Raw genomic sequence first — 25,792 nt, 5'->3', positions numbered from 1 at the left:
GCTCAATTCAATACATTGTCTTCTTTATTCCTCACAATATTCTATGAAGCACTTATTATATCTACAGTTTTCATATGATAAGCAGAGGGCTTAGGTAGCTTGTATACGATTGCACAACTAAAAGCAAGAAGTAAAACCCAGGGTCATCTACCTTCAAAGATTGTGTTATCTGTACTGCCTCTTATTTTTTAAATTAACTCCTGGCATTTCTACAACCCTCCATTTCTATAATTTTGTTGTTTGAAGAATGTCATACAAATGGAATCCTATAGTATGTCATCTTTTGAGCTTAGCTTTTTTACTCAGCATAATTCTCTGAGGATTCATTCATATCGTTGTGTGTGTGTGTGTGTGTGTGTGTGTGTGTGTGTTAATAGTTTCTTACCTTTTATTGCTGTTTTGTATATTATGGTAAGGACACATCTGTTTGTTTGACCAGTCACCCACTGAAAGAAACTTGGATTGTTTCTAGTTTGGGGCTGTTATGAAGAAAGTTGTTCTAAACATTTGTGGACAGGTTTTTGTATGAATGTTGGTCTTAAGTCTCCAGGATAAATGCCCAGGAATATTACTGCTGCATCATATGGTACTCCTTGCATGTTTAGTTTTTTAAGAAACTGTTAAATGTTTCCAGAACGGCTCTTACCATTTTACATTTCAAGCAGCAGCAGCCTCTGAGTTTCTCCTCATCTTTGTCAGCATTTGTCGTTGTCACTATGGTTTATTTAGTCAGTCTGATACATGTGTAGTGATATCTCACTGTGGTTTTAATTTGAATTTCTCCAATAGCTAATGATTTTGAACATCTTTTCATGTGCTTATTTGCTGCCATCTGTATAATCTTTGGTGAAATGTTTCTTCACATCTTTCAACATTATTCCAAATGGATTATTTAGTTTCTTACTTTTGAATTTTGAGGGTTCTTTGTTCTTGATCCCATTCTTGATTTGCTAATCTTTTCTCGAATTCTGTAGTTTGATTTTCATTTTCAACGTTTTACATTTAAGTCTGTGATCTATTTTGAGCTAATTTATATACATACAAAGTATGAGACGTAGGTCAGGTCTCCTTTATTTTGCCTATGGATGTCTAATGGTGCCAGCATCGTTTGTTGAAAAGGCTATCTTTTTTCCATTGAATTGCTTTTGCACCTTTGACAAAAAGTCATTTGGGCAGATTTGTGTGAATCTATTTGTGGGTTCTCTGAACTGTTCCATTTATCTGTCTGTCCCTCTGCCAATATCACACAGTCCTGATTACTGTAATTATAATAATCTTGAAATCAGATAGGCTTATTCTTCCTGTTTTCTTCTTCTTTTTCAAAATCATTATAGTTATTCTATTTTTGCTGCCTTTCAATATAAATTTTAGAATAATCTTATATATATCCATTAAAAAATCATGCTGGGATTTTTATAGGAATTTGTTAAACCTGTGTATCAATTTGGAGAGAATTACGTCCTTACTATGTTAAGTCTTCCAATCCATAAATATGTCTTCATTTACTTAAATCTTTGATATCTTTCATCAGCATTGTGTAGTTTTCAGCGTATAAGTCCTGTGCAAGCTTTGTTTGATTTACACCTAAATATTTCACTTTTTTGTGTGTGTGATTGTATATGCTGTTGCTTGAAATTTCGATGTGCACATGTTTGTTGCTAACGTACATAAATACATTTGGTGTTGTATCCTGCAAACTTGCTCGACTCACTTGTTAGTTCTAGGAATATATTTTTGTTGATTCTTTTGATTTTCAATGTAGACAGTCATGTCATATGCAAATAAGGACAGTTAATTTCTTCCTCTTCAATCTGTATGCCTTTTATTTCCTTTTCTTGCCTTAGTCTATTGACTAGAACTTCCAGTACTGTGTTTAAAAAGAGTGGTGAGTGTGGACATCTGTGCCTTTACTTCATCTTAGGGAGGAAGTATTCAGTTTGCAACATTAAGTATAATGTTAGCTTTAAGTTTTTTGGAAATGTTCGTTATCAAGTTGGGTAAGTTCCCCTCCATTCCTATATATCTCAGAATTTTTGTTATGAATGGGAGCTGAATTTTGTCAAATGTCCTAGGTTTCCATTGATAGGATCACATGATTTTACTTCTGTAGTCCATTAATATGGTGCATTGCATTGGTTGATTTTGAAATATTGAGCAAGCTTTGAATCACTGGAATAAACCCTACTTGGTCATGGTACATAATTCTTTTATATATATATATATTGCTGAATTCTATTTGTCAATATTTTGTTAAGGATTTTTGCATTCATCTATGAAGGAGGTTTGTAGTTTTCTTTTACTTCCTCTTTTTTTTTTTTTTTTTTTTGGTACTGTCTTTGTCTGGTTTTGTTATTGGGACAATACTAGTTTTATAGAATATATTGGGAATGTTACTTCCTCTTCTGTTTTCTGGAAAAGAGTGTGTGGAATTGACATTAATTCTTATTTAAATGTTTGTTAGAATTCTCCAATGTAACCATCTGGACCTGGAGATTTCTTTCCTGGAAGATTTTAAATTACAGATTCCAATCTTGATAGTTACAGGGCTATTGAAATTATCTATTTCATATTGGATGAAATATGGTAGTTTGGGTTTTTCAACAAAGTGGCCGATTTCATATGAATTGTCAAATTTATGTGTAGAGTTATTTTTAGTATTACCTTATTAGCCTTATGATGTTTATAGGACTGAAATGATATTCCCTTCTTCATTCCTAATTTTGGTAATTTATGTCTTCTTTTTTCTTTTTAAGTCTTACTAGAAATGTGTCAATTTTTTTATCTTTTCAAAGAACCAGCTCTTTGTTTCATCTATTTTATCTGTCAGTCACTTTCCATTTCACTGATTTCTGCTTTTTTTTCCTTCTCTTTTTATAATAATAAAAACTATAATATAATAATAACTATATAACTATATTATTATATAACTTAATAATAAAAACCAACTTGCTTTGGGTTTATTTAGCCCTTCTTTCCCTAGGCTCTTGATGTAGGATCTTAATTATTGATTTGAGGCTTCTTCTTTTCTAGTACCTACATTTAGGGTCATAAATTTTTCTCTTAGCACTGTTTTAGCTGTGTTCCACAAATTTTTATGTGCTGCATTTTCATTTATGTTCAGTTCAATATATTATTTTATTTCTTTTGAGACCTCTGTAACCCACACATTATTTCAAACTGTGTTGTGTAGTTTACAAGTGTTTAGATAGTTTTATCTTTTTGTCATAAATTTTTAGTTTGATTCTACTGTGGTTGGAGAATACATTCTGTGTTATTTTATTTCATTTAAATTTGCTGAGATTTGTTTTCTGGTTCAGGATATATTCTATCTTAGTAATTTTTCTATGAAAACTTGAAAATACTGTGTATTCGAATGACGTCAGGTGGAATGTTCAATAAATGACAATTAGATCTGGTTAGTTGATGGTATTGTTGAGTTCTTCTGTATTCTTGGTCATTTTCAGTGTAGTTCTATCAATTGTTGAGAGAAGAGTGTTGAAATCTCCAACTCTAATTGTGTATTTGTTTATTTCTCTTTAAGTTCTATCAATTTTGGTCACGTATTTGCAGCTTTGTTATTGGAGCTATGTATGCATTTAGGATTGCTATGTCCCCTCAGTGGACTGACTCTTTTTTCATAACATAAGATCCCTCTCTATATTGAGTGTTTTTGCTCTGCTCTGAAATCTACCTTATCTAGTATTGATACAGCCCATTCTCTTTTCCTTTAACTAATATCTGCATGATATATATTTTTAATGCTTTTACTTTTTATCCTCCTATATTGTTATATTTGCAGTAATGTCTGCATATAGTTTTTATAGTCTGCATATAGTTGAGTAATGTTCCTTAATCCCTTCTGCCAAGATCTGTCTTTTAATTTGTGCATTTAGTCTCTTTGAATTTAAGAACTGACACATTAAGGTTTAAAGATTTAATGTAATTTTTTGTTTGTTGTTCTCTCTCTCTCTCTCTCTCTCTCTCTCTCTCTCTCTCTCTTTGCTTCTCTGATTTGTCTTTTTTTTTTTTTTTTTTTTTTTGCCTGCTTCCTGTGTGTTATTTGGACGTTTTTTAGAATTTCTATTTTATTTATCTACAGTGTTTTAGTAAACCTCTTTGTGTAGCTTTTTAAATGGTTGCTCTGGCTATTATATTCTATATACATAACTTACGAGAGTCTGCTAGTGTCATCACCTAACAGTTCAAATGAAGTGCAGAAACTTTACCTGTCTTTCTGTCAGTTCACCCTCCTCTGCTTATAGCTGTCTCAAACATTTCCTCCACTTACATATAGAACCACCTCATATAATGACATAGTTTTACTTCAGTCATCAAACATTACTTTGAAAATTCAAGAAGATAAAGAAGGCTCATTATAGGTATCCATATATTTGTTTGCTATGTTCTTTCTTTCTTTCTAATGTTCCAAGGTTTCCTCTTTTATTATTTCCTTTTTTATTTAGAGAACTTTCTTTAGCCATTATTTTAGGATAGGCCTGGTGGTGACAAATTTTCTTCATTTGTCTTCAGCTGAGAATGTCTCAATTTCTCTTTCATTCCTGAAGAACATTTTCACTGGTATAAAATGTTAGGTTGACAGTTCTATTCCTTCAGCGATTGAAAAATATTGTGCCACTTCTTTCCTTTCTCTTTGGTTTTTGATGAGACATCCACTGCCATTTGATTTGTTTTTAGTCTCTGGTGAGATGTCATTTTTCTCAGGCTGCCTTAGGACATTTTTCTTTGTCTTAAGTTTTCAGAAGTTTAATTATAAGGTGTCAATGCATGGTTTTCTTTGAGTTTAATCTGTGTGATATTCTGCTTCTCAGATCTGTAGGTTTTTGTCTTTTGACAAATATCAGAATTTTTCAGCAGTTATTTCCTCATTTAATTTTCAGCCCCATTCTCTTCCTCCTTTCCTTTCGATAATCTGATTATTAGGTCACTAACACTCTGGTCATTTTTTCCAGTGTGTTTTCTCTATTCAGATTGGATCATTTCTATTGCCCTGGCTTCTACTTTACTGTTTCTTTTCTTTGTTTTCTATATTCTGCTTTTAAGCCCATCCATTGAGCTTTTCAGTCATTGTATTTTCCAGCTCTAAAAATTCCATTTGTTTCTTCTTAATATCTTCTATTTATTTGCTGAAGTTTTATATTTTTCCACCGTTTTTTTTTCATTTGGTTTAAGCATATGCATAATTAGTCATTGATACATATTTTTAATTAGCTACCTTAAAATTTTTGTCAGATAATGCTAACATCTCCGTTCTCTCAGTGTTGGCATTTAGTGATTATCTTTTTCCATTTAGTTTGACATTTTCCTGGTTCTTGGTATGATTTAAACCTAGAAATTTTGTAGAATGTTATAAAACTCTGGATTGTACTTAAACCTTATGTTTTAGGTATCTTTCCTTGAAACCACTCCAACTGGAGAAGAATGGGGCACTGCCTCATTCAGGCCAGGTAGGGAGAAGTCCAATTTTCCCATTCAGTCTCCGTTGACACTTGAGGCAAAGTCTTCTTGTTATTGCTAGATGAGGATGGAATTTCCAGCTCCACAGAGGGTCTCCACTAATACCTCAGTGGGAGTAGCCTCATTGAATGATAGAGAAGGTCCTGACTCTCACAAAAATAAAACCCAAGGGATTCAGTGCCATGTTGTTGCTTGGTCTCCAGATCCGTAATTGATCTGCATTATTCTGTCTTCTTTCCAGACTTCCCTTATATTTGTTTATATAATTTTATATATATTGTTTATATATATTTGTTTTATATTATATGTCCAAGTTTCTTTATTATGTCCAAGGTTTTAATTGTGCTTAAAGGGAACAGGGAAAAGTCAGTCTACTTCATCTAACTGGAAGCAGAAGTCCAATTGTCTATATTTTTTAAACTTAACCTGCTTACTAAAAAAAGGCACTACAGAACATATAGTATAAATGGAAAGTGATTAGGACTGTTTTGTAGTTTTTGTCGTTTTACAAAATTATTGTAACTGACTCATTTAAATGAGCGTCACTGGTTCCTTGAAATTAGTTACTGAATTATCCTTTTTAGATGATTCTGTGTTGTTGACACTGCTCCCAAACATTTTTGAACTCTGTTGGACTTAATGTGAGAGAATGAATTGTGTCCATTTGAATATTCTCAGCAGCATAAACTGTCATCTTTCGAGGCTGTTTGATTTTTGGAAGCAATCCTAAGTGGTTCAAGAGCCAAGGTGGCTAGTAAAACAGATGACAGATGAATTGGGTAATATACTTCTCAGTCTAGCATTCTTCACTTAGAGAATAGCGTGAACTAAAGCAGCGTTGTAGTGAGAAAGTCATTTCTTTTATATCCTATAAAACCTCCCAAACACTTTAAATTTGTATGTAATAAGCTGGTTTAGCTGTGGTCAGAATTTTGTATGAACAGTGCCATTTGGTATCAAATCAACATTTCTTTCCTGTGATGCTGACAGAAACGTTTTCTTGGGTTCTATGGATATTGGACTTTTTCCCTGTAAATTCTGACAGTATGGTTTTGGGTCAACTTGAAAATACTATGTTTCATCACTATTCTCCTCAAATACATGTTATTTTGTCCAACCTCCCCTTGAAAGTTCAAAACAAATGTCAGATCTACTCTATTTCTTTTTATCATTCAAAATGTGTAGTACAGTCTTTACAGAAAGCTTCATGTTCAAATTCCCCTTCAGTATGAGTCAGTGTTCTCAAGACTAACCCTCTGCTTGAACAAATCGAGCCTCTGACATTTTCTACATTTTCATTAGCCCTTTGTACTTCATCATAAGCATCCTCATTACCTTTCTCAAGCCTTTGTGCCAGTCAGAAAAAAACCCTCTTTACAGTCCCTCCAACACTGTAATTGTCCCATTAGATATCTTATGTCACTTAGGTTTGCTTAACTTCACACAAAATTTAGTGTTAACTCCTGGCTTTCTTCTGTATCTCCCTCTCCCCATTCGCTGCAGCCTGTATCCCCAATAGAGAATGAAAGAACAGTACTGATGCAGACAGAATCATTTTACAGCACATTCTTTTCATGCCCATTTGATGTTTTACCAAACCATGTGAGAACATGAGCTTCATTACTTCATAATTATGGAAAGATTGCTAAATACACTTATTTGCCTAACTATAACAATCTGTCACATCCATAGGATCTAAAATAGATAACAGACCTAATTCAATAAGTAGGAATGGCCCTTTGGCAAATTAAAGAGCTGCTAAAGAAATTTAATATATCCTAAACCTGATCCTTTTGTTCCTTTTCAGAACAGAAAAGTCAATTTGGGGGTAAGGAGATTGCAGTATAGTTTTGTGTTTAAGAGAATGACCTTTAATAGTCAGACAGCCTTGGTTCAAATCCTGATCCTGTCAGTTTACCACTAGTGCAAATTACTTGGGAAAGCTACTTAACCTCCCCAAGACTTAGTTTCCTCCTTAGCAAAATTGGGTAATAATAATTCATAATAATTAATCTCTAATGCTGTTATATGGACTAAAGGAGGTAATATGTATAAGGTAAGTTTTAGTGCATTGTTTAGCACCTAGTGTTTGGATAGTAGTCATTATTTATTAAATGCCAGTTACTGTGCAAGTCATTAAAGATGATAAGTAGGATATAGAGCTTGCCTTCAAGGAGTTCCAAATCAAAGCATAGTCCTGGGCTGCACCTATCCCACGAGAAGGTAAAAATAAACCAGAAAAATAATTCTACAGGCTATTATATAATATATGCAATCAGCTTTTCACCCTTGGATAGACCATTACAAGAATATTCTAATCAATGTAGGGGTTGTTAAGCAGTCTTTATTGATGTTCTCATGTAGATTATGCATCCATGGGTTTAAAGTAATGTTCTAGATCCCTCTAAGTTTTTCTCTTTTTTCTATAATTTACTTATTTTTTATAATTTACATCCAAGTTAGTTAGCACATGAGGCAACAATGATTTCAGCAGTAGATTCCTTAAGCCCCTTACCCATTTAGCCCATCCTCCCTCCCACAACCCCTCCAGCAACCCTCTGTTTGTTCTCTATATTCAAGAGTCTCTTATGTTTTGTCCCCCTCCATGTTTTTATATTATTTTTTTTCTTAGATACCATTTTTATTTTTTTATTTTTTTAATTAATTTATTTATTTATTTTTTAGTTTATTGTCAAATTGGTTTCCATACAACACCCAGTGCTCATCCCAAAAGGTGCCCTCCTCATTACCCATCACCCACCATCCCTGCCCTCCCACCCCCCATCAGCCCTCAGCTCACGTTTTTATATTATTTTTGCTTCCCTTCCTTAAGTTCATGTGTTCTATATCTTAAAATTCACTTATGAGTGAAGTCATATGGCATTTGTCTTTCTCTGACTGGCTAATTTTGCTTAGCATAATACCCTCTAGTTCCATCCACGTAGTTGCAAATGGCAAGATTTCATTCTTTTTGATTGCTGAATAATACTCCATTGCATATACATGCCACTTCTTCTTTATCCATATATCCATTGACAGACATATGGGCTCTTTCCATACTTTGGCTATTGTTGATAGTGCTGCTATAAACATTGGGGTTCATGTGCCCCTTCGAAACAGCATACCTGTATCTCTTGGATAAATACCTAGTAGTGCAATTCCTAGGTCACGGGATAGTTCTATTTTTAATATTTTGAGGAACCTCCATACTGTTTTCCAGAGTTGTGGCACTAGTTTGCATTCCCACCAACAATGCAAAAAAGATCCTCTTTCTCTGCATCCTCGCCAACATCTGTTGTTGCCTGAGTTGTTATTGTTAGCCATTCTGACAGGTGTGAGGTGATATCTCAATGTGGTTTTGATTTGTATTTCTCTGATGATGAGTGATGTTGAGCATTTTTCATGTGTCAATTGACCATCTGGCTGTCTTCTTTGGAGAAGTGTCTATTCATGTCTTTTGCCCATTTCTTCACTGGATTATTTGTTTTTTGGGTGTTGACTTTGATAAGTTCTTTATAGATTTTTCCTCTGGTACACAGAAGCTTTTTATTTTCATGAGGTCCCAATAGTTCATTTTGCTTTGGTTTCCCTTGCTTCCAGAGACAGGTTGAGTAAGAAGTTACTGCGTCCAAGGTCAAAGAGGGTTTTTTTTATTTTTTTTAATGTTTATTTATTATTGAGAGACAGAGAGAGAGAGACAGAGCATGAGCATGGGAGGGGCAGAGAGAGGGGGAGACACAGAATCTGAAAGCAGACTCCAGGCTCTGAGCTGTCAGCACAGAGCCCGACTCGGGGCTCAAACTCACAAACCACGAGACCATGACCTGAGCCGAAGTCAGACGCTTACTGACTGAGCCACCCAGGCACCCCCAAGGTCAAAGAGGTTTCTGTCTGCTTTCTCCTCAAGAATTTGATGGCTTCTTGTCTTACCCTGAGCTCTTTCATCCATTTTGAGTTTATTTTTGTGTATGGTGTAAGAAAGTGGTCCAGGTTCATTTTTCTGCATGTCACTATCCAGTTTTCCCAGCACTATTTGCTGAAGAGACTGTCTTTATTCCATCGGATATTCATTCCTGCTTTATCAATGATTAGTTGGCCATATGTTTGTGGGTCCATTTCTGGGTTCTCTATTCTGTTCTTTTGATCTGAGTGTCTGTTTTTGTGCCAGTACCATACTGTCTTGATGATTACAGGTTGTAATACAGCTTCAAGTCTGGGATTGTGATGCCTCCAGCTTTGGTTTTCTTTTTCAAGATTGCTTTGCCTACTCGGGGTCTTTTATCATTCCATACAAATTTCAGAGTTGTTTGTTCTAGCTCTGTGAAGAATGCTGGTGTTATTTTGATAGGTATTGCATTGAATACGTAGATTGCTTTGGGTAGTATTGACATTTTAACAATATTTGTTCTTCCTATCCAGGAGCATGGAATATTTTTCCTTTTTTTGTGTGTGTCTTCTTCAATTTCTTTCATAAACTTTCTATAGTTTTCAGTGTATAGATTTTTCACCTCTTTGGTTAGATTTATTCCTAGGTATTTTATGATTTTTGGTGCAATTGTAAATGGGATTGATTCCTTGATTTCGCTTTCTGTTGCTTCATTATTGGGTGTATAGGAATGCAACCCATTTCTGTGCATTGATTTTATATCCTGTGACTGTGCTGAATTCATGGATCAGTTCTAGCAGTTTTTTGGTGGAATATTTTGGGTTTTCCATAAAGAGTATCATGTAATCTGCAAAAAGTGAAAGTAAGCCTCCTCCTGGACGATTTGGATGCCTTTTATTTCTTTGTGTTGTCTGATTGCTCAGGTTAAGACATCCAATACTATGTTGAATAAGAGTGGCGAGAGTGGACATCCCTGTCTCCTTCCTGACCATAGGGGGAAAGCTCTCAGTTTTTCCCCATTGAGGATGATATTAATGGTGGGTTTTTCATATATGACTTTTACAGTCTTGAGGTATGATCCTTCTATCCGTACTTTCTTGAGGGTTTTTATCAAGAAAGGATGCTGTATTTTGTCAAATTCTTTCTCTGCGTCTGCTGAGAGGATCATGTGGTTCTTGTCCTTTCTTTTATTGATATGCTGTATCACATTGATTGATTTGCTGATATTGAACCAACCCAGCATCCCAGGTGTAAATCCCACTTGGTCATGGTGAATAATTTTTTTAATGTATGGTTGGATCTGGTTGGCTAGTATCTTTTTGAGGATTTTTGCATCCATGTTCATCAGGGAAATTGGTCTATAGTTCTCCTTTTTAGTGGGGTCTTTGGTTTTGGAATCAAGGTAATGCTGGCTTCATAGAAAGAGTTTGGAAGTTTTCTTTCCATTTCAATTTTTTGGAACAGCTTCAAAAAAATAGGAGGTCCCTCTTCTCTAAATGTTTGGTAGAATTCCCCTGGAAAGCCATCTGGCCCCGGACTCCTGTTTTGGGGAAATTTTTATTACTAATTCGATTTCTTTACTGGTTATGGGTCTGTTAAAATTTTCTATTTCTTCCTGTTTTAGTTTTGGTAGTTTATATTTTTCTAGGAATTTTCCCATTTCTTCCAGATTGCCCATTATATTGGCATATAATTGCTCATAATATTCTCTTCTTATTGTTTGTATTTCTGCTGTGTGGGTTGTGATCTCTCCTCTTTCATTCTTGATTTTATTTATTTTGGTCCTTTCCTTTTTCTTTTTGATCAAACTGGCTAGGCGTTTATCAGTTTTGTTAATTCTTTCAAAGAACCAGCTTCTAGTTTCGTTGATTCATTCTACTGGTTTTTTTTTTGGTTTCTATAACATTAATTTCTGCTCTAATCTTTATTATTTCCTGTATTCTACCGGTTTGGGGTTTTATTTGCTGTTCTTTTTCCAGATCTTTAAGGTGTGAGGTTAGGTTGTGTATCTGTGATCTTTCTTCCTTCTTTAGGAAGGCCTGGATTGCTATATACTTCCCTCCTATGACTGCCTTGCTGCACCCCAGAGGTTTGGGGCTGTGGTGTTATCATTTGCATTGGCTTCCATGTACTTTTTAATTTCCTCTTTAACTTCTTGGTTAGCCCATTCATTCTTTAGTAGGATGGTCTTTAGTCTCCAAGTATTTGTTAACTTTCCACATTTTTTCTTGTGGTTGATTTTGAGTTTCAAAGCATTGTGGTCTGAAAATATGTATGGTATGATCTCGATCTTTTTGTTCTTGTTGAGAGCCGATTTGTGTTCCAGTATGTGATCTATTCTGAACAACATTCCATGTGCACTGGAGAAGAATGTGTATTCCACTGCTGTAGGATGAAATGTTCTGAATATATCCATTAACTCCATCTGGTCCAATGTGTCATTCACAGCCATTATTTCCTTGTTGATTTTCTGTTTAGATGATCTGTCCATTGTTGTAACTGGGGTGTTGAAGTCCCCTAGTATTATGGTATTATTATCAATGAGTTTCTTTATGTTTATAATTCACTGATTTATATATTTGGGTGGTCCACATTTGGAGCATAAATGTTTACAACTGTTAGATCTTCTTGGTGGATAGACCCCTTAATTATTATATAATGTCCTTCTTCATCTCTTGTTATTGTCTTTATTTTAAAGTATTCATTGTCTGATATAAGTATGGCTACTCTGGCTTTGTTTTGGTGACTGTTAGCATGATAGATGGTTCTCCATCCCCTTACTTTCAATCTGAAGGTGTCTTTAGGTCTAAAGTGAGTCCCTTGTAAACAGCATACAGATGGATCTTGTTTTCTTACCCATTCTGTTACCCTCTGTCTTTTTAATTGGAACATTTAGTCTATTGATGTTTAGAATGAGTACTGAAAGATATGAATTTATTGCCATTATGTTGCCTGTAGAGTTGGAGTTTCTGGTGGTGTTCTCTGGTCCTTTCTAGTCTTTGTTGCTTGTGGTCGTTTTTTTTTTTTTTTTTTTTCCATCTTTTCTCCCCTCAGAGAGTCCCTCTTAAAATTTCTTGCAGGGCTGGTTTAGTGATCATGAACTCCTTTAATTTTTGTTTGTCTGGGAACCTTTCTATCTCTCCTTCTATTTTGAATGCCAGCCTTGCTGGATAAAGAATTCTTGGCTGCATGTTTTTCTGATACAGCACATTGAATGTATCCTGCCACTCCTTTCTGGCCTGCCAAGTTTCCGTGGATAGGTCTGCTGCAAACCTGATCTGTCTTCCCTTGTTGGTAAGGACCTTTTTTCCCTTGCTGCTTTGATGATTCTTTCCTTGCCTGATAATTTTGTGAATTTGACTATGATATGCCTTGTTGATGGTTGGTTTTTGTTGAATCTGATGGGAGTCCTCTGTGCTTCCTGGATTTTGATGTCTGTGTCTTTCCCCAGGTTAGGAAAGTTTTCTGCTATGATTTGCTCACATAACCCTTCTATCCCTTTTTCTCTCTCTTCATCTTCTGGGACCCCTCTGATTCTGATGTTGTTCCTTTTTAATGAGTCCGATTTCTCTAATTATTAAATTGTGCTCTTTTGCCTTAGTCTCCCTCTTTTTTTCTGCTTCAATTTTCTCCATAAGTTTATTCTCTATATCACTGATTCACTGCTCTGTCTCATCCATCCTTGCCACTGTGGCCACCATTTGAGATTGCAGCTCAGTTATAACATTTTTTATTTCATCCTGACTAGCTTTTATCTTCACATAAAGAGATTCCAATCTGTTTTCAACCCAGCTAGTATTCTTATTATCATGATTCTAAATTCTAGTTCAGACATCTTGCTTGTATCTGTGTTGATTAAGTCCATGGCTGTCATTTTGTCATTTTCTTTCTTTTGGGATGAATTCCTTCATTTCATCATTTTGAAGGAAGAAAGAAATTAATAAGGTAAAAAACATTAAAATTAAAAACTTAAAAACAGTACAAAAAAATCAAATAAAGGATGCTAGATCCTAGGTGTGTTCTGGTCTGGTTGTTGAAAGGAGCTTGATAGATTAGAGAAAAAAGGAAAAGATAAGGAAAAAAAGGATAAAAAAGGAAAATGTTTGAAAATTTGAAAAAATGAATACAATAAGATGAAATGATGGAAGGAAAAAAAAGAATTTGAAAGTTTTACAAATAAGTAAAAAATAGAGTAGAAAAAAATTAAAGAAAAATATTTTAATAGAAATGGAGAATAACAATAATTTTTTTCCTCTTTTTGCATTCAAGAATAAAAACAGAAAAAAATGAATAGATGGACCAGCAAACAGACTGAAGTACGATTAAAATTACATTGGTTTCCCTTAGAAGTTGAACTATGAAACACTTTATAAACTAAGCAGGCAGAGAGACTTGTGTTGTTCCTGAAGAGTGAGTTTGGCCCAGTTGGGCTGGGCTCCATTCTCCACTAGATAGTGCTGTTTAGCTTACTGGGGTGGATTGTTGTGGCACATGTAGGTGTGTATGCACATGCATGGGAGAGGTGAAATTGGTGTCACCCAGCTACCCAATCTCTAGTATCAGAACTCTGTGCTCTCCCTAACCAGCAATTGTGCATCCCTCCTTTGTCTCTGGCTTCTGTCCACTTCCTGCTTTTACACTGTGACCAAGCCATCAGCTTGCCAGGCAGCTCCTCCCTCCTGAGTTTTATCTCATATGTGACTGTGTTTCCCAACCCCTCACTTCTGAGGGACTGCAGCTTTGACCTACTCAGACCTTCTGGGTGAGGGTCTCACAGAGCAATGGCCAGATGCCAGCCCACCCTCAGGAATGTTTGGGAGACCACACTGCTGCCGATGCCCAGAGACTGTAGCTGGGTGCCAGTCTGCCCCAGAAAAAAATCATGCAATCATGTAACAGCAGCATTTCAGTGATTATGGAAAATCACAACACACATCTGGTGCCAGGCTTCCCCCCTTAACATCCTTGTTTCAGTACCAGTGAATGTGATAGTCTCTGGGGACCATTTGGGACCTTTACCTGTGGAGAGGCCGCACAGCCTCTACCAAGTTTCCTCTCAGCAGGGGAACTGCCTCTCTCCATGTGTCCTGAGGACCCTGAAGACCTCTTTCTTTCTGCTTCTGGGGATTTGCCCTTCCCACCAGAGCACCACCAGGTACCAAGCTGCAGGGTTGCAGACTCTGCACTCCCCCTGTTTATAGAATCTTGATGGAATTTAAACCCTCTCCTTTCTAATTTCTCCCTTTTTTGTTCAGTCCTTTGTGTACACTTTATTTTCTCTCTAGCTGCTTTTGGGCATTGGAGATGCTTTCTGTATTCTCTCCCCCTCGCCGTCCTCTCTCCACAAGCAAAAACAGCTCCCTGCCCTGCACAGCTCCTCCTCTCCCCCGCCAAGTCACCTCTCTGCACTGCATACCTGCTGAGTTCTCTGGTTCAGGTTGTACAGATTGTTGTGTTAATCCTCAAATCAGTTTTCTAGGTGTGCAGGATGGTTACATTTCAGGGACGAGAGATGCAAAAAAACTTCCATGCTATTCCTCCATCTCTGCCCCTCTAGATCCCTCTAAGTTTTTCTGGGTGTTAACAATTCTTTGCTTGTCTATGTGATCACTTTCATTTAAACTGATGGTGTTCCTCTTTTCCACTGGCTCAAGCACTGACTGAAGACCCATGAATTATGACAGTGGAGGTGACAAGCAGGTATAAGTGTAAAATCAATTTATTGTTCCATAGCCAAGTTGTACAGCTTCAGTTGGCCTACATCATCAGCTCCTCTAACTCCAGGAAATCAATGTCTAGCTATGTAACTTAGCATAGCTTAGCATGCCAGTGAGTTCATTCAAAGTATAGCAGCTCAAAATGTCATACAGCTTATCGTGGCTTTTCTCTCCTACCGAACAAGAGAATGTGAAATTCTATAGAGGTAGGAAAGAATTAAACTAAAGACAAAAATTTGACCAGGAGGGTGTTCAGTCATCAATAATAGCTCTCAAAGTTGCAACATCTCCTTTCATTTAGATTTCTGAGAAGGGAATAGGTGCAATAAATATATTTTTGCCCTTTATAAAGCTATCTTAGTTGTGTTTATGATGTTATAGTTTTGCCATTCTTGGTTAGTTGTGTTGGATAACGTTGGATTGGTAATTATTTTCACATTGTGCTCGTTTTGCCTGACACTCTTTTTTTGCATCTTTTCTTCCAATTTTTCATGACTGATATATGTTTACTGTTTCTGAATGTAAAAAATTGTACATGATAATAAGCTAACCAGTTGGGGTCTAAATATATATTCAAATGGTTGTTTACTTTGCCATTCATATTGTGAGATAATAACTTTGAGTATTTTTTTACTGAAATCACCTTTTGTTTGGAACCAAGCAATATGCCTCCCATCTTCTCCAAATGATTTTCCATGATCACTATTTTCTTATGTCTCACACTCCTCTTTTTTTAAGAATTTTTAAAAATTCAAATTAATCTCTTCCTTGAATACATGTTTAATAATGTTTCCTTTATTCCTCCAATCTGATTTCTTAATCAAAAATCTTGATTAGTCAGACTTTCCTAGCTAATGAATTACAAATTTGTTACTAATAGCAAAATTCACAGCCTTTCCTAGCTAATGAATTCTAAGGTAAAATTCACTTTTGAATTCCAAATTATCTACCCTTAAAAGATCAACAAAAAATAACTAATTCAGGAAGTAACCCCTCAGATGTTTTCCATAGTAATAGGTGATGTACCAAGCACAACAGTAAAACATATGTTTAAAACTATTAATGATAAGCATTCACTTTCCATGTTAGACCTCCATGTTAAACTATACATAATTTTGAAAGGTGTATGCTAGGTTACCAGCCCACAAGCAGAACTGCTTGGTTGGTGGAAAAGGTTTCAGAAAGAACAACTCAAGGAACCAATGCTAGAACAAAGGCAAGAAAATCAAAGTGAGCACAGAAGCAGTGGTATGCACCATATCATTTGAAGATTGGAGACCAAGTGAACATGTCTTCTCCCTCCAACAGCCACCCTTAAGAAGTAAGAAATGATCATTACTGGGGCAATTGGTTGGCTCAGTTGGTTAAGCGTCCAACTTCAGCTTAGGTCATGCTGTCATGCTCATGAGTTTGAGCCCCACGTCGGGCTCTGGGCTGACAGCTCAGGGCCTGGAGCCTGCTTCCAATTCTGTGTCTCCCTCCCTCTCTCTGCCCCTCTCCCATTTGCACTCTGTCTCTGAAAAATAAACAAACATTAAAAAAAAGTAGATTGCTTTACATGAGGTACTAATAATCTCTCTAAAACTCACAATGGGATGATATGCATGCAGAGCTCACTTTGAAGACCTTTCCATATCTAGTGCCTCCATGAGTTAGAGATACTCACAAGAATTTATCATATCATTCATTTTCAATGTGACTTAAAGATTCCCAAAACCATACTCTTGATTTAATAAGGCAGAAAATGAATAAATACTGATTAAACTCACCTGAACAAGCTCACTATGCACTGTGGCACAATGGAATATATACACTTCAATTCTTTTGCTACAGAATTAGGAACTGGGTTCTGTCATTCTCCCCCTGATGTTTCCTATACTACATCTCTCTCCCTGCTGTTATTCAAAATAAAATGCCAGAGGGGCGCCTGGGTGGCTCAGTCGGTTGAACGTCCGACTTCGGCTCAGGTCATGATCTTGCAGTGAGTTCGAGCCCGCGTCCGGCTCTGTGCTGACAGCTCAGAGCCTGGAGCCTGCTTCGGATTCTGTGTCTCCTTCTCTCTCTGCCTATCCCCCACTTGTGCTCTGTCTATCTCTCAAAAATAAATAAATAAATGTGAAAAAAAATTTTTTTAATAAAATAAAATGCCAGATAGAACTCCACTTTATTTTTAAGTTGTGACTTCTTTTTCTTCTTCAAATTTTTCAGGGATAATTTTGCTCCCTTAAAATCAGGGACAAAATAATCTGTGGCAAGACATTAAATGACTGTGAATGTATTTATTGCAACCTTGCTCCAGTATTAACATTTTCACAAACCACAGTAGGCAGACCCTTACTGTTTTTTCATTATCCTTTCCAGCAGTGGCTGAGAGCCCAAATGATGCCACTTTACCAGAGAGGTATTCTGTACGTGTTTTCTACTTTAATCATATCCTTTCAACACCATGAATCTTCGTCTGACAAATTATCTTCTCCACAGGCAGGAAGCCACATCCAGACTTTGATGGGGTCCCAAAGCCTTCAGCATCGGAGCCGGGAGCAGCAGCCATATGAGGGAAATATAAACAAAGTGACCATCCAGCAATTTCAGTCACCATTGCCTATTCAGATCCCCTCTTCACAGGCCACCCGGGGACCTCAGCCTGGACGGTGCTTAATTCAAACTAAAGGGCAAAGGAGTATGGATGGATATCCAGAGCAGGTGAGAAGAGTTTTTATAATTGATGAAGTTTCAGGGAATGTTCAGGGCAGTCCAATGAATCCATAGTTTACCTTCCCTCATTTATGTAGTCTGGGACAAATTAATGCTGTCACCATGTTGAATGGAGTGGAGCATTCTTTGTAGGGGTTTTCTCATTATTTTCAGTGGTTAAACACTACAACACATAAAAATTGATTGTTGATAAAATTTCCTTTTCACATAAGGAAAAACTGATGAACTGGAAGTTTTTCTTGTTTATCCTACACCATCTACTCAATTTCAACTCCAATTTAGCTCTATTGCACAGCTTTTGAATATTAGAGTCAGGGGATTAAGTGTATTTACCAAGGCCTCTGGTGAAACTGACAGTGTGAAACTGTGGGACAGTGGGAACCTTTTTTGAAAGTCCCTTCTGATTGTTGAATAAGACAAAGATAAAGCTTTACTCTGAAGAAAATGATAAAGATCAGTTTGAACGGAAACATTTCTGAAATGCTCCAAAAACTACTGACAAATACCAAGTAGCACAAAAATTGCTTCTCCTTTGACGTATCTAAAATTAGGATTTACTTTTCCATTACAGAATCTGTTTTTCTTCCTTAGAACCAGAAAACTGAATAGGATCTTATCTATTAAATTATATTACACTTAGAAAGCAAGACATTAAGATCTTAATACTCCCATAAAATTAATTTCTTTTATTTCATTCTTCAGATAACTTGGCAAAGCTCCTACTGACTTCACCAACTCCTTAATATGGTATATAAGGATTTCATTTTATTACTGCCTACTCTAAGCTTCACACATTACCCTACCTTATTTTCTGAACATCTCAGACATTACCTTCGTTCTCCAGTTTTTTCTTTTACACTGTTAATAGCCACTCATGATTTGGATCCCAGCTGCTCTAGACATTGCCTCTATTTCTTAAAATCCTTCTTGAAGCTGAGATTATGTCTTAATCATTCTCAGAATCATTGGCTTTTTTTTAAAGACAATTTTCTTCCTATCCTGCCTTGATCTAGGTCAAGTGTTGGATTTAAGGTAATAAGGTAAATAAACCAGAAAGGTGCCTTTAATCAGGTTATGATATGATGTTTTTAATTCTCCAGAGATTCTTAAACATTGATAAAGTTTTAAATTATGCCTTATTTACAGGCACCTAGAAGGTTAAAACTTATTCATATTTCCTCTCCCACAAATATCATAACCTAACCCAGTTCTCTGATTTAGTTATTTCTATTAGCAGCTACATGATCTTTTTTCACCTAGAATCAGCACATTTAAAAATTCACTGAGATCAATGCCCTTTTTTACCTACTTTGAATAATAGGTTTAGTGACCACTGTAATTTTAAAGACTTTTTTACCATATTTCTCAAAAATACATAAATTGTATAGTTTGACCAATGAGAGGTTTACGAAATTCTACAATTATATACTAATTAAATTTAAAACATCATGATTCTTTTAGAGAAGGTATTTGTAGTTGCTTGCAAATGTTTTGATCCAGGTGCCTTTCAAACTGAGAGGTAAAAACTGAAACATTCAATGGCTTTGTTAAGAAAGGGACTTAAGCAAATTCCTCTCAGCTTCCCAATTTTTTCTGCATTGGTTTCAGACTGAAATGGTTTGGAATGCTGAGATTAAACTTTGGATTGACCATGAGAAGCCTAAGGAGTCTTTAAATAATGAGCACTAGTCCCCAAACTATGCTCCCCATTCCCCTGAGCTATATTCTCAAAACTTTTTTTCACAATTCACTGTAACATTTTTTCTACCACCGGTGGTATGCTAGATTCATACTGGATCGTTACTTCCCAACTCCTCCTTCAGTGACATCACACCATAGGATGAAACTATGGGCATAATTACACCAGGGAAATTAATAAACACTACAAATCAGGCTATCCCTTACCCTCAGCCAGCTTGTAAACATTTTCCAGCACATCACCAACTACTACACTGTTTTCTTTCATCTCTTTTTTTCCCCCTAACTTCTCCACCTCTTCACCTAACCCCATAGCATTCAGGAAAGCGAATACTAGGGGTGGGTCTCAGAATTTGGAGTTGAGTCTCATGTTAATGCTTATTAGTTGTGTGACCCTGGCCAAGTCATTAACTCTTTCTGAGGTTCTGTTTTCCTCCTTATAAAATGAGAACACTACCACCCATAAACAACGTTCCAAAGATTTTTGTAAGAATCAAATGATACAATTCTACACACACATACACACATAGTTAGCCTGGCACTGAGAGTACAGAAATAGGAAATAGAAGAGGTAGAAATACATTTTAAGAATTAAAATATTGGAGGGCACTTCATGGTATCAGTCCCAACCTCCCTAATCTACAAACAGAAAATCAAAGCAAAATAAAACCAAAAAGAGAGAGAGACAAAAAGGCTGAAAAAGGTTATGTATATCATTCTCATAATGAAAATATTACATGTATTTTTTACTTTTCTGGGTTATAATTCCTTTGAAAACTCAGACCTCTCCAATGTGTGTGTGTGTGTGTGTGTGTGTGTGTGTGTGCGCGCGCGCATGCTTTAACAACTTTTATCCCATATTTAACAAGGGAAAAAAAGTGAGAAAAATATTTAAAATATTTTAAAGCTATATAGTTTCACATGAAAACTATAGAGTAGTGATTGAAATGCAAAGATCAAGGAAGTAACTGAAAATTTCTAATGTGGGTTTCAGTCATATAAATCAAGACACTCTATTTTAATAACGCACTTCTAGTGGTGCAATTAAAAAGCCATAAAGAGAATAACAGAGTTTTCTTAAGTGATGACAACAATGTTAGTTTGGCCAAGTACAGACATCTCCCAGCTTACAATAGATTGACTTAACGATTTTTCAACTTTATGATGGTGTAAAAGCAATACTCATTCAGTAAAAACTGTACTTTAAATTTTGAACTGTGATCTATTCCTGGACCAGCAATATGCAGGACAGTACTGTCCCCTGAGGCTGGGCAGTGGCAGTGAGCTGCAGTCCCCAGTCAGTCACAGCATCACAAGGGTAAACACTGATGCACTTATAACCATCCTGTACCTGTGCAACTGCTCTGTTCTCTTTTTTAGTAGGGTATTCAATAAATTTCATGAAATATTCAATACTTTATTATAAAATAAGCTTTGTAATAGATGGTTTTGCCCAGCTGTTGGCTAGTGTAAGTGTTCTGAGCACATATAAAGTAGGCAGGCTAGGCTAAGCTATGATGTTCAGTAGGTTAAGTGTATTAAATGCATTTTATGACTTATAATATTTTCAACTTATGATGGATGTATTTGCATATAATCCCCTTGTAAGTCGAGGAAGATCTGTACAGTATGGAAAAAACCTAAATCATTCATAATTTTTAAGTGCAAGGAGACATTATAAACATAGTATAGAGAGACTACACAGCATGATGAAGCACCATAATTTCTATTAAAGTTTGGAGATTTTACATTTAAAAAAAACTAATCATTTTAAAAAATAAAAATAAAAAAGGGGTGGGGCACCTGAGTGGCTCAAATTGTTGAGCATTCAACTCTTGATATTGGATCAGGTCTTGATCCCAGGGTCATGGGAGAGGCTCCGCCTTGGACTCCACACTGAGCATGAAGCCTGCTTAAGATTCTCTCTCTCTCTCTCTCTCTCTCTCTCTCTCTCCCCCTCTGCCCCTCTCCCTGCTCCTGCTCTCTCTCTAAAAAAATTTTTAAAAAAATTTTTAAATCACTTATTGCAATGCTATAGTTGAAAAAAAATCCAATTACAATGAATACAAATTTTTTAATTTAAGGAAAAGAAATCTGAGTGAAAATAGGAAAAGAAGTGACAACAGTTACCATACATTGAGTGTCTGCTATGCTAAATATACTATATACATTAGCCCTCCCCCTTATTCATATGGGATATATTCCTACAGTGAATGCCAGAAACCATGGATAATATCAAGCCCTATATATGCTGTTTTTCCCATACATACAAATCTATGATAAATTTTAATTTATATATTAAGCACAGTAAGAGATTAACAATAATGACTAATAATAAAATAGAATAATTATAACAATAAACTGTAATAAAAGCTATGTTAATGTGGCCTCTGTCTCTCTCAAAATACCTTATATTGTACTCACTCTTCTCGTGATGATGTGAGATGATACAAGGCCCACATGATGAGATGAAGTGAGGTGAATGATGTAGACATTGTGACATAGTGTTAAGCTATTATCAACCTGCTGAGGATTAGTCAGAAGGAGGATCATCTGATTCCAGACCACAGTTCACTACGGATAAATGAAACCATGAAAAGCAAAACTGCAGATAAGGAGGGACTACTGTATAGTATATATGTCGTATATACTATGTATATTGTTTAATGTTTATTTTGGAGAGAGAGAATAAACAGGGGAAGGGCAGAGAGAGAGAGGAAGACAGAAGATTCAAAGCAGGCTCTGCACTGACAGCAGACAGCTGACGCGGGGCTCGACCTCACAAACCGTGAGATCATGACCTGAGCCAAAGTCAGATGCTGAGCCGATGGAGCCACCCAGGTGCCCCTATATTATGTATCTTAAACACAGGCAGGGCTTCAGGGGTGTGTGACCAGTGCAGTTACACAAAGTCTTGCACTTAGAAGTACCTCACACTTGGTTTAATGCTCTGCTGTTGCCATTGTGTCATTAGTAATAATCACTGAACAAGGAGACTCACATTTTCATTTTGCACCACTAAGTATATAGCGGGTCCTGCTTACACATAATGTTTTATCTAATCATCACAATAACTTTTCTTCTTTGTTGTAAATGAAGAAACCAAGGCACGGAGAAAATAAGTAACTTGTCAAAGGTATAATTGGTCAAGTTGGAATTTTAACCTAGGTTTGTCTGACTCAAAACCGAAGTTCTGTGTCCCAATTCAATTAACCACATGACCTCAGACACTTGCCCTCTGTGGCCTCAGTGTCCTCTTCTGTCAAATAATATTAATTAAATCTGCTTCAGCTACAGTTCAGACTTACAGAACTGCCTTATGCAGATGGAGTGTTGACTTGAACTCACATGAGCACTTCCAATGCTTTGAAAATCAAAAAGTACTGAATAAATGGAAAGTTTTATTATTAACAAAAACATAGCTCTGCATCCCTTAGTGTGACCTAAAGAACTAATGCATTTCTAATCTTATTAGAATAAATTCCATATAGCAATAATCATATATAATAAATGCCACCACTGAGGACATTGAATGAATTAAAATGAATGTCATTTTTTACCTGGCCAGAATTCTTAACCTTGTTTAACCATAGAAAAGCACTTAGTAAACTTTGACGTTCCTCCTCAATGATGAAACATCTTAACTTTCAAACCACCTGCCACAACAAAACAGGGCAAAATGTCCAACAATTCTAATTTAATGCACTTATATTTACATATTTATTTTTCAGGGGTGTTGAAAATCAAGTCTGTTTTCAACTCTAGGATTAAATTAAATAAAATATATGGAAGTAAATTTTAAACCATAAAGTGCTACCCAGATTCAAGTCTATTAATTTCTATAGACTATAAATCTGATTTCTAATAATGGATGTTCTTTTTAACAAATTATTTACAACACAAAACCATGTGCATATTACTTGAAGTTCATTTTCAGGGGATTTGACTTAGAAAAGAGATTTCAATGCATAAGCCATCTTGACTATTGACAAACATAATAGAGGATTTGAGTCAGAGTTACATTAAGCAGTGGAAGAGTCTCAGCTCTTCCCTTTGTTTCCCAATCCTAGTGAGGATCCTAGCCTTACCATCCCCTGTACCGTACAATACTGTATATTGGTTGTTCTCAACCTCAGCTGTACATTAGAATCTGTTCAGGAGCTTTAAAACTGACACCTTGGCCTCCTTCCCAAAGAAACTAATTTCATTAGTCTAGATGTGACCTGGTTAATGGGAAATTTTGAAACTCCCCAAATGAATTCTGTTGCGTGGCCAAGGCTAAGAGCCAATACTTTAGATATTGTATAACTCAACAATTTACTGCTGGGTAATTACATTATTGTCACTAATTTGATACATACATTGTCAATAATTTGCTGAATATTTTTAAAAGGAACTAACATTAACTTGGTTTTTCTTTTTTGCAAATGTATAATCCAAGGCAAAGTATATTTATATATATGTGGAACATACAGATATCAAAGCAGAAATAGGAAAAGAAAAACATCAACATGATGCTTCAAACATCTCAAAACCCTTTCATGTATTAACTTATTTAATCTAATTAATAATGATCTGATAGAGGTAGAGCATTTTCTGTTTTATTAACTAGAAAAGTAAGATTCAGAGAAGTTAACGTCTTGCCTGTGGTCACACAACCATTTAGAAACTAAGCTGGTATTAAAATCCAGTTTCTTGAGTCAAACACATTATATGCTGCAGCCTGCTGCACTATAGCCAAACACAGAGATCAAGAGCAAGCCCACATGGAAACAGTAAACTATGGAAAAATAAATCCCCGAGTCCATGTCTGCCCCAGACAAGAGGACACACCCGCTAATCAACCTAACATACAAGGATGACAGGAGTTCCATAGATGTCTCTTGCCAGTTCCCATGAGTATACATTCAAACTAAAGTTTGTCCCTGAAAGAGAACTTACTACCTTCGAATTACAACTTCTGTGAGTTATACAAAGTGATCTGCATCCCTCATATTCAAGGGAAAAGAAACAAAACAAATTCCAAAACCACCCCAGTCTACCTTGGAAGAAATTACTTTTTTTAATATTTAATAATATGTGGAGTACATGAAACAGTTGGTGAAAAGATAATATTTCAGACATTTCTTTAGATGCTCTGGTCAGCTGCCTAAAGAGCTCATAAGGGTGAGCCTTTCATCTTTTGAGGCCAAGTGAAGAAAACATTATTCTGAGTGTTTGATATAAGAACAATAACTTGGAAAATTTTATTTAAATTATGGATTTTTAAATTAAAAGGTAATAATTTGATGAAGATGGTTAGAAAATAGGTATTAAAATGGTTTTAATATATGTTATTTACTCAGTTTGTTTCAGGGACATCCCATACCTCATTCTATTCCACTTAAAGTATTCCTATTTATATTTTTCCTCTAGAATTTTATTCTTCAGTAACCAAAATAATACTGCAACTCTGAAGTTATAATCCACAGTTTGAAACAAATAATGTGCAACTCAACACCACAAATTCTACAAAGTAGAGTTCAGTAAACACTGCAGTAGGAACAGAAGGCCTCTGTCAGTGTTCCACTAAATATATGTTTGATTTCCTTGGTTTCTTTCCTCAAGTGAAGGAAATGAAGTGAATGACCTTTATAATTTATTTACAGACAAAAAAGCATTTGAGTTTCTTTTTTTATTTTTATTTAAATTTTAGTGAGTTAAGCATTTGAGTTTCTATTTCTTAGATACACACAGAGTCGGCTACTTTTTTCTGGAAGATCTAGAAAATGGTACATCAGAGGACTTTACTCATTAATCTTTATTTAGTATGTCTTTTCAAAAGATTTAATTAGCACTTTGAGTTGGACTTACATCTCTAATTCACAACAAAAAAAGGTATGAACATAGAAGAATAAAAAATTTAACTATTCTTGAATATTAACATTTATATATTTGATTATATTATATAATTATCACATATTATATAATTATTACAGTATATAATTATATATAGTATATTAATATATTATGTATCACGTAATATCAGATCATGTCATTATATAAATCATATCATGTCACACTTCTGCTTAAAAAGCCCTAGTGGCTTTGAAATTTCTGGAATTATATATATCCTGGCCCCTGCCAGTCTCTTTCGCTTTCCTTCCACTATTCTTTCTCTAGTCATGCTGAACCTGTTGTTGTTACAGCTTTATTGATATAATTTACACACCTTGAAGTTCACCTGTTTCAAGTGTGCAAGTCAGTGGGTTTCGTATATTTATAAAATTGTGCAACCATCACTATAATGTAATTTTTAAAC

General features: G+C 35.6%; 1 protein-coding gene and 1 long non-coding RNA gene across 10 annotated transcripts in view; one reads left to right on the top strand and one right to left on the bottom strand.

Annotated features, from left to right (window-relative positions):
- The window catches only part of LRRC7 (leucine rich repeat containing 7), a 553,063-nt gene that overhangs the window by 487,558 nt on the left and 39,713 nt on the right, over nt 1-25,792 (top strand). For 8 of the 9 annotated variants that reach the window (XM_019448906.2, XM_053894103.1, XM_019448904.2 and 5 more), the window contains one exon: nt 17,560-17,781. In XM_019448906.2, the coding sequence (XP_019304451.1) occupies nt 17,560-17,781 (222 nt within the window). Of the gene's footprint in view, nt 1-17,559; nt 17,782-25,792 lie in introns of those variants that run through there. The other variant, XR_008419194.1, reaches the window with a different exon arrangement.
- Nucleotides 17,343-22,101, bottom strand: LOC128774747 (uncharacterized). The gene is made up of 2 exons (XR_008419196.1): nt 21,916-22,101; nt 17,343-17,956 (listed from the first exon to the last, which is right to left on the bottom strand). It is a non-coding gene; the product is annotated as an uncharacterized LOC128774747 (long non-coding RNA).

Source organism: Panthera pardus, unplaced genomic scaffold (genome assembly GCF_024362965.1).
Source record: "Panthera pardus isolate Hobbes unplaced genomic scaffold, ASM2436296v1 HiC_scaffold_11, whole genome shotgun sequence".
NCBI classification, from domain to species: domain Eukaryota; kingdom Metazoa; phylum Chordata; class Mammalia; order Carnivora; family Felidae; genus Panthera; species Panthera pardus.
This window is presented reverse-complemented; position numbering and strand designations above follow the sequence as displayed.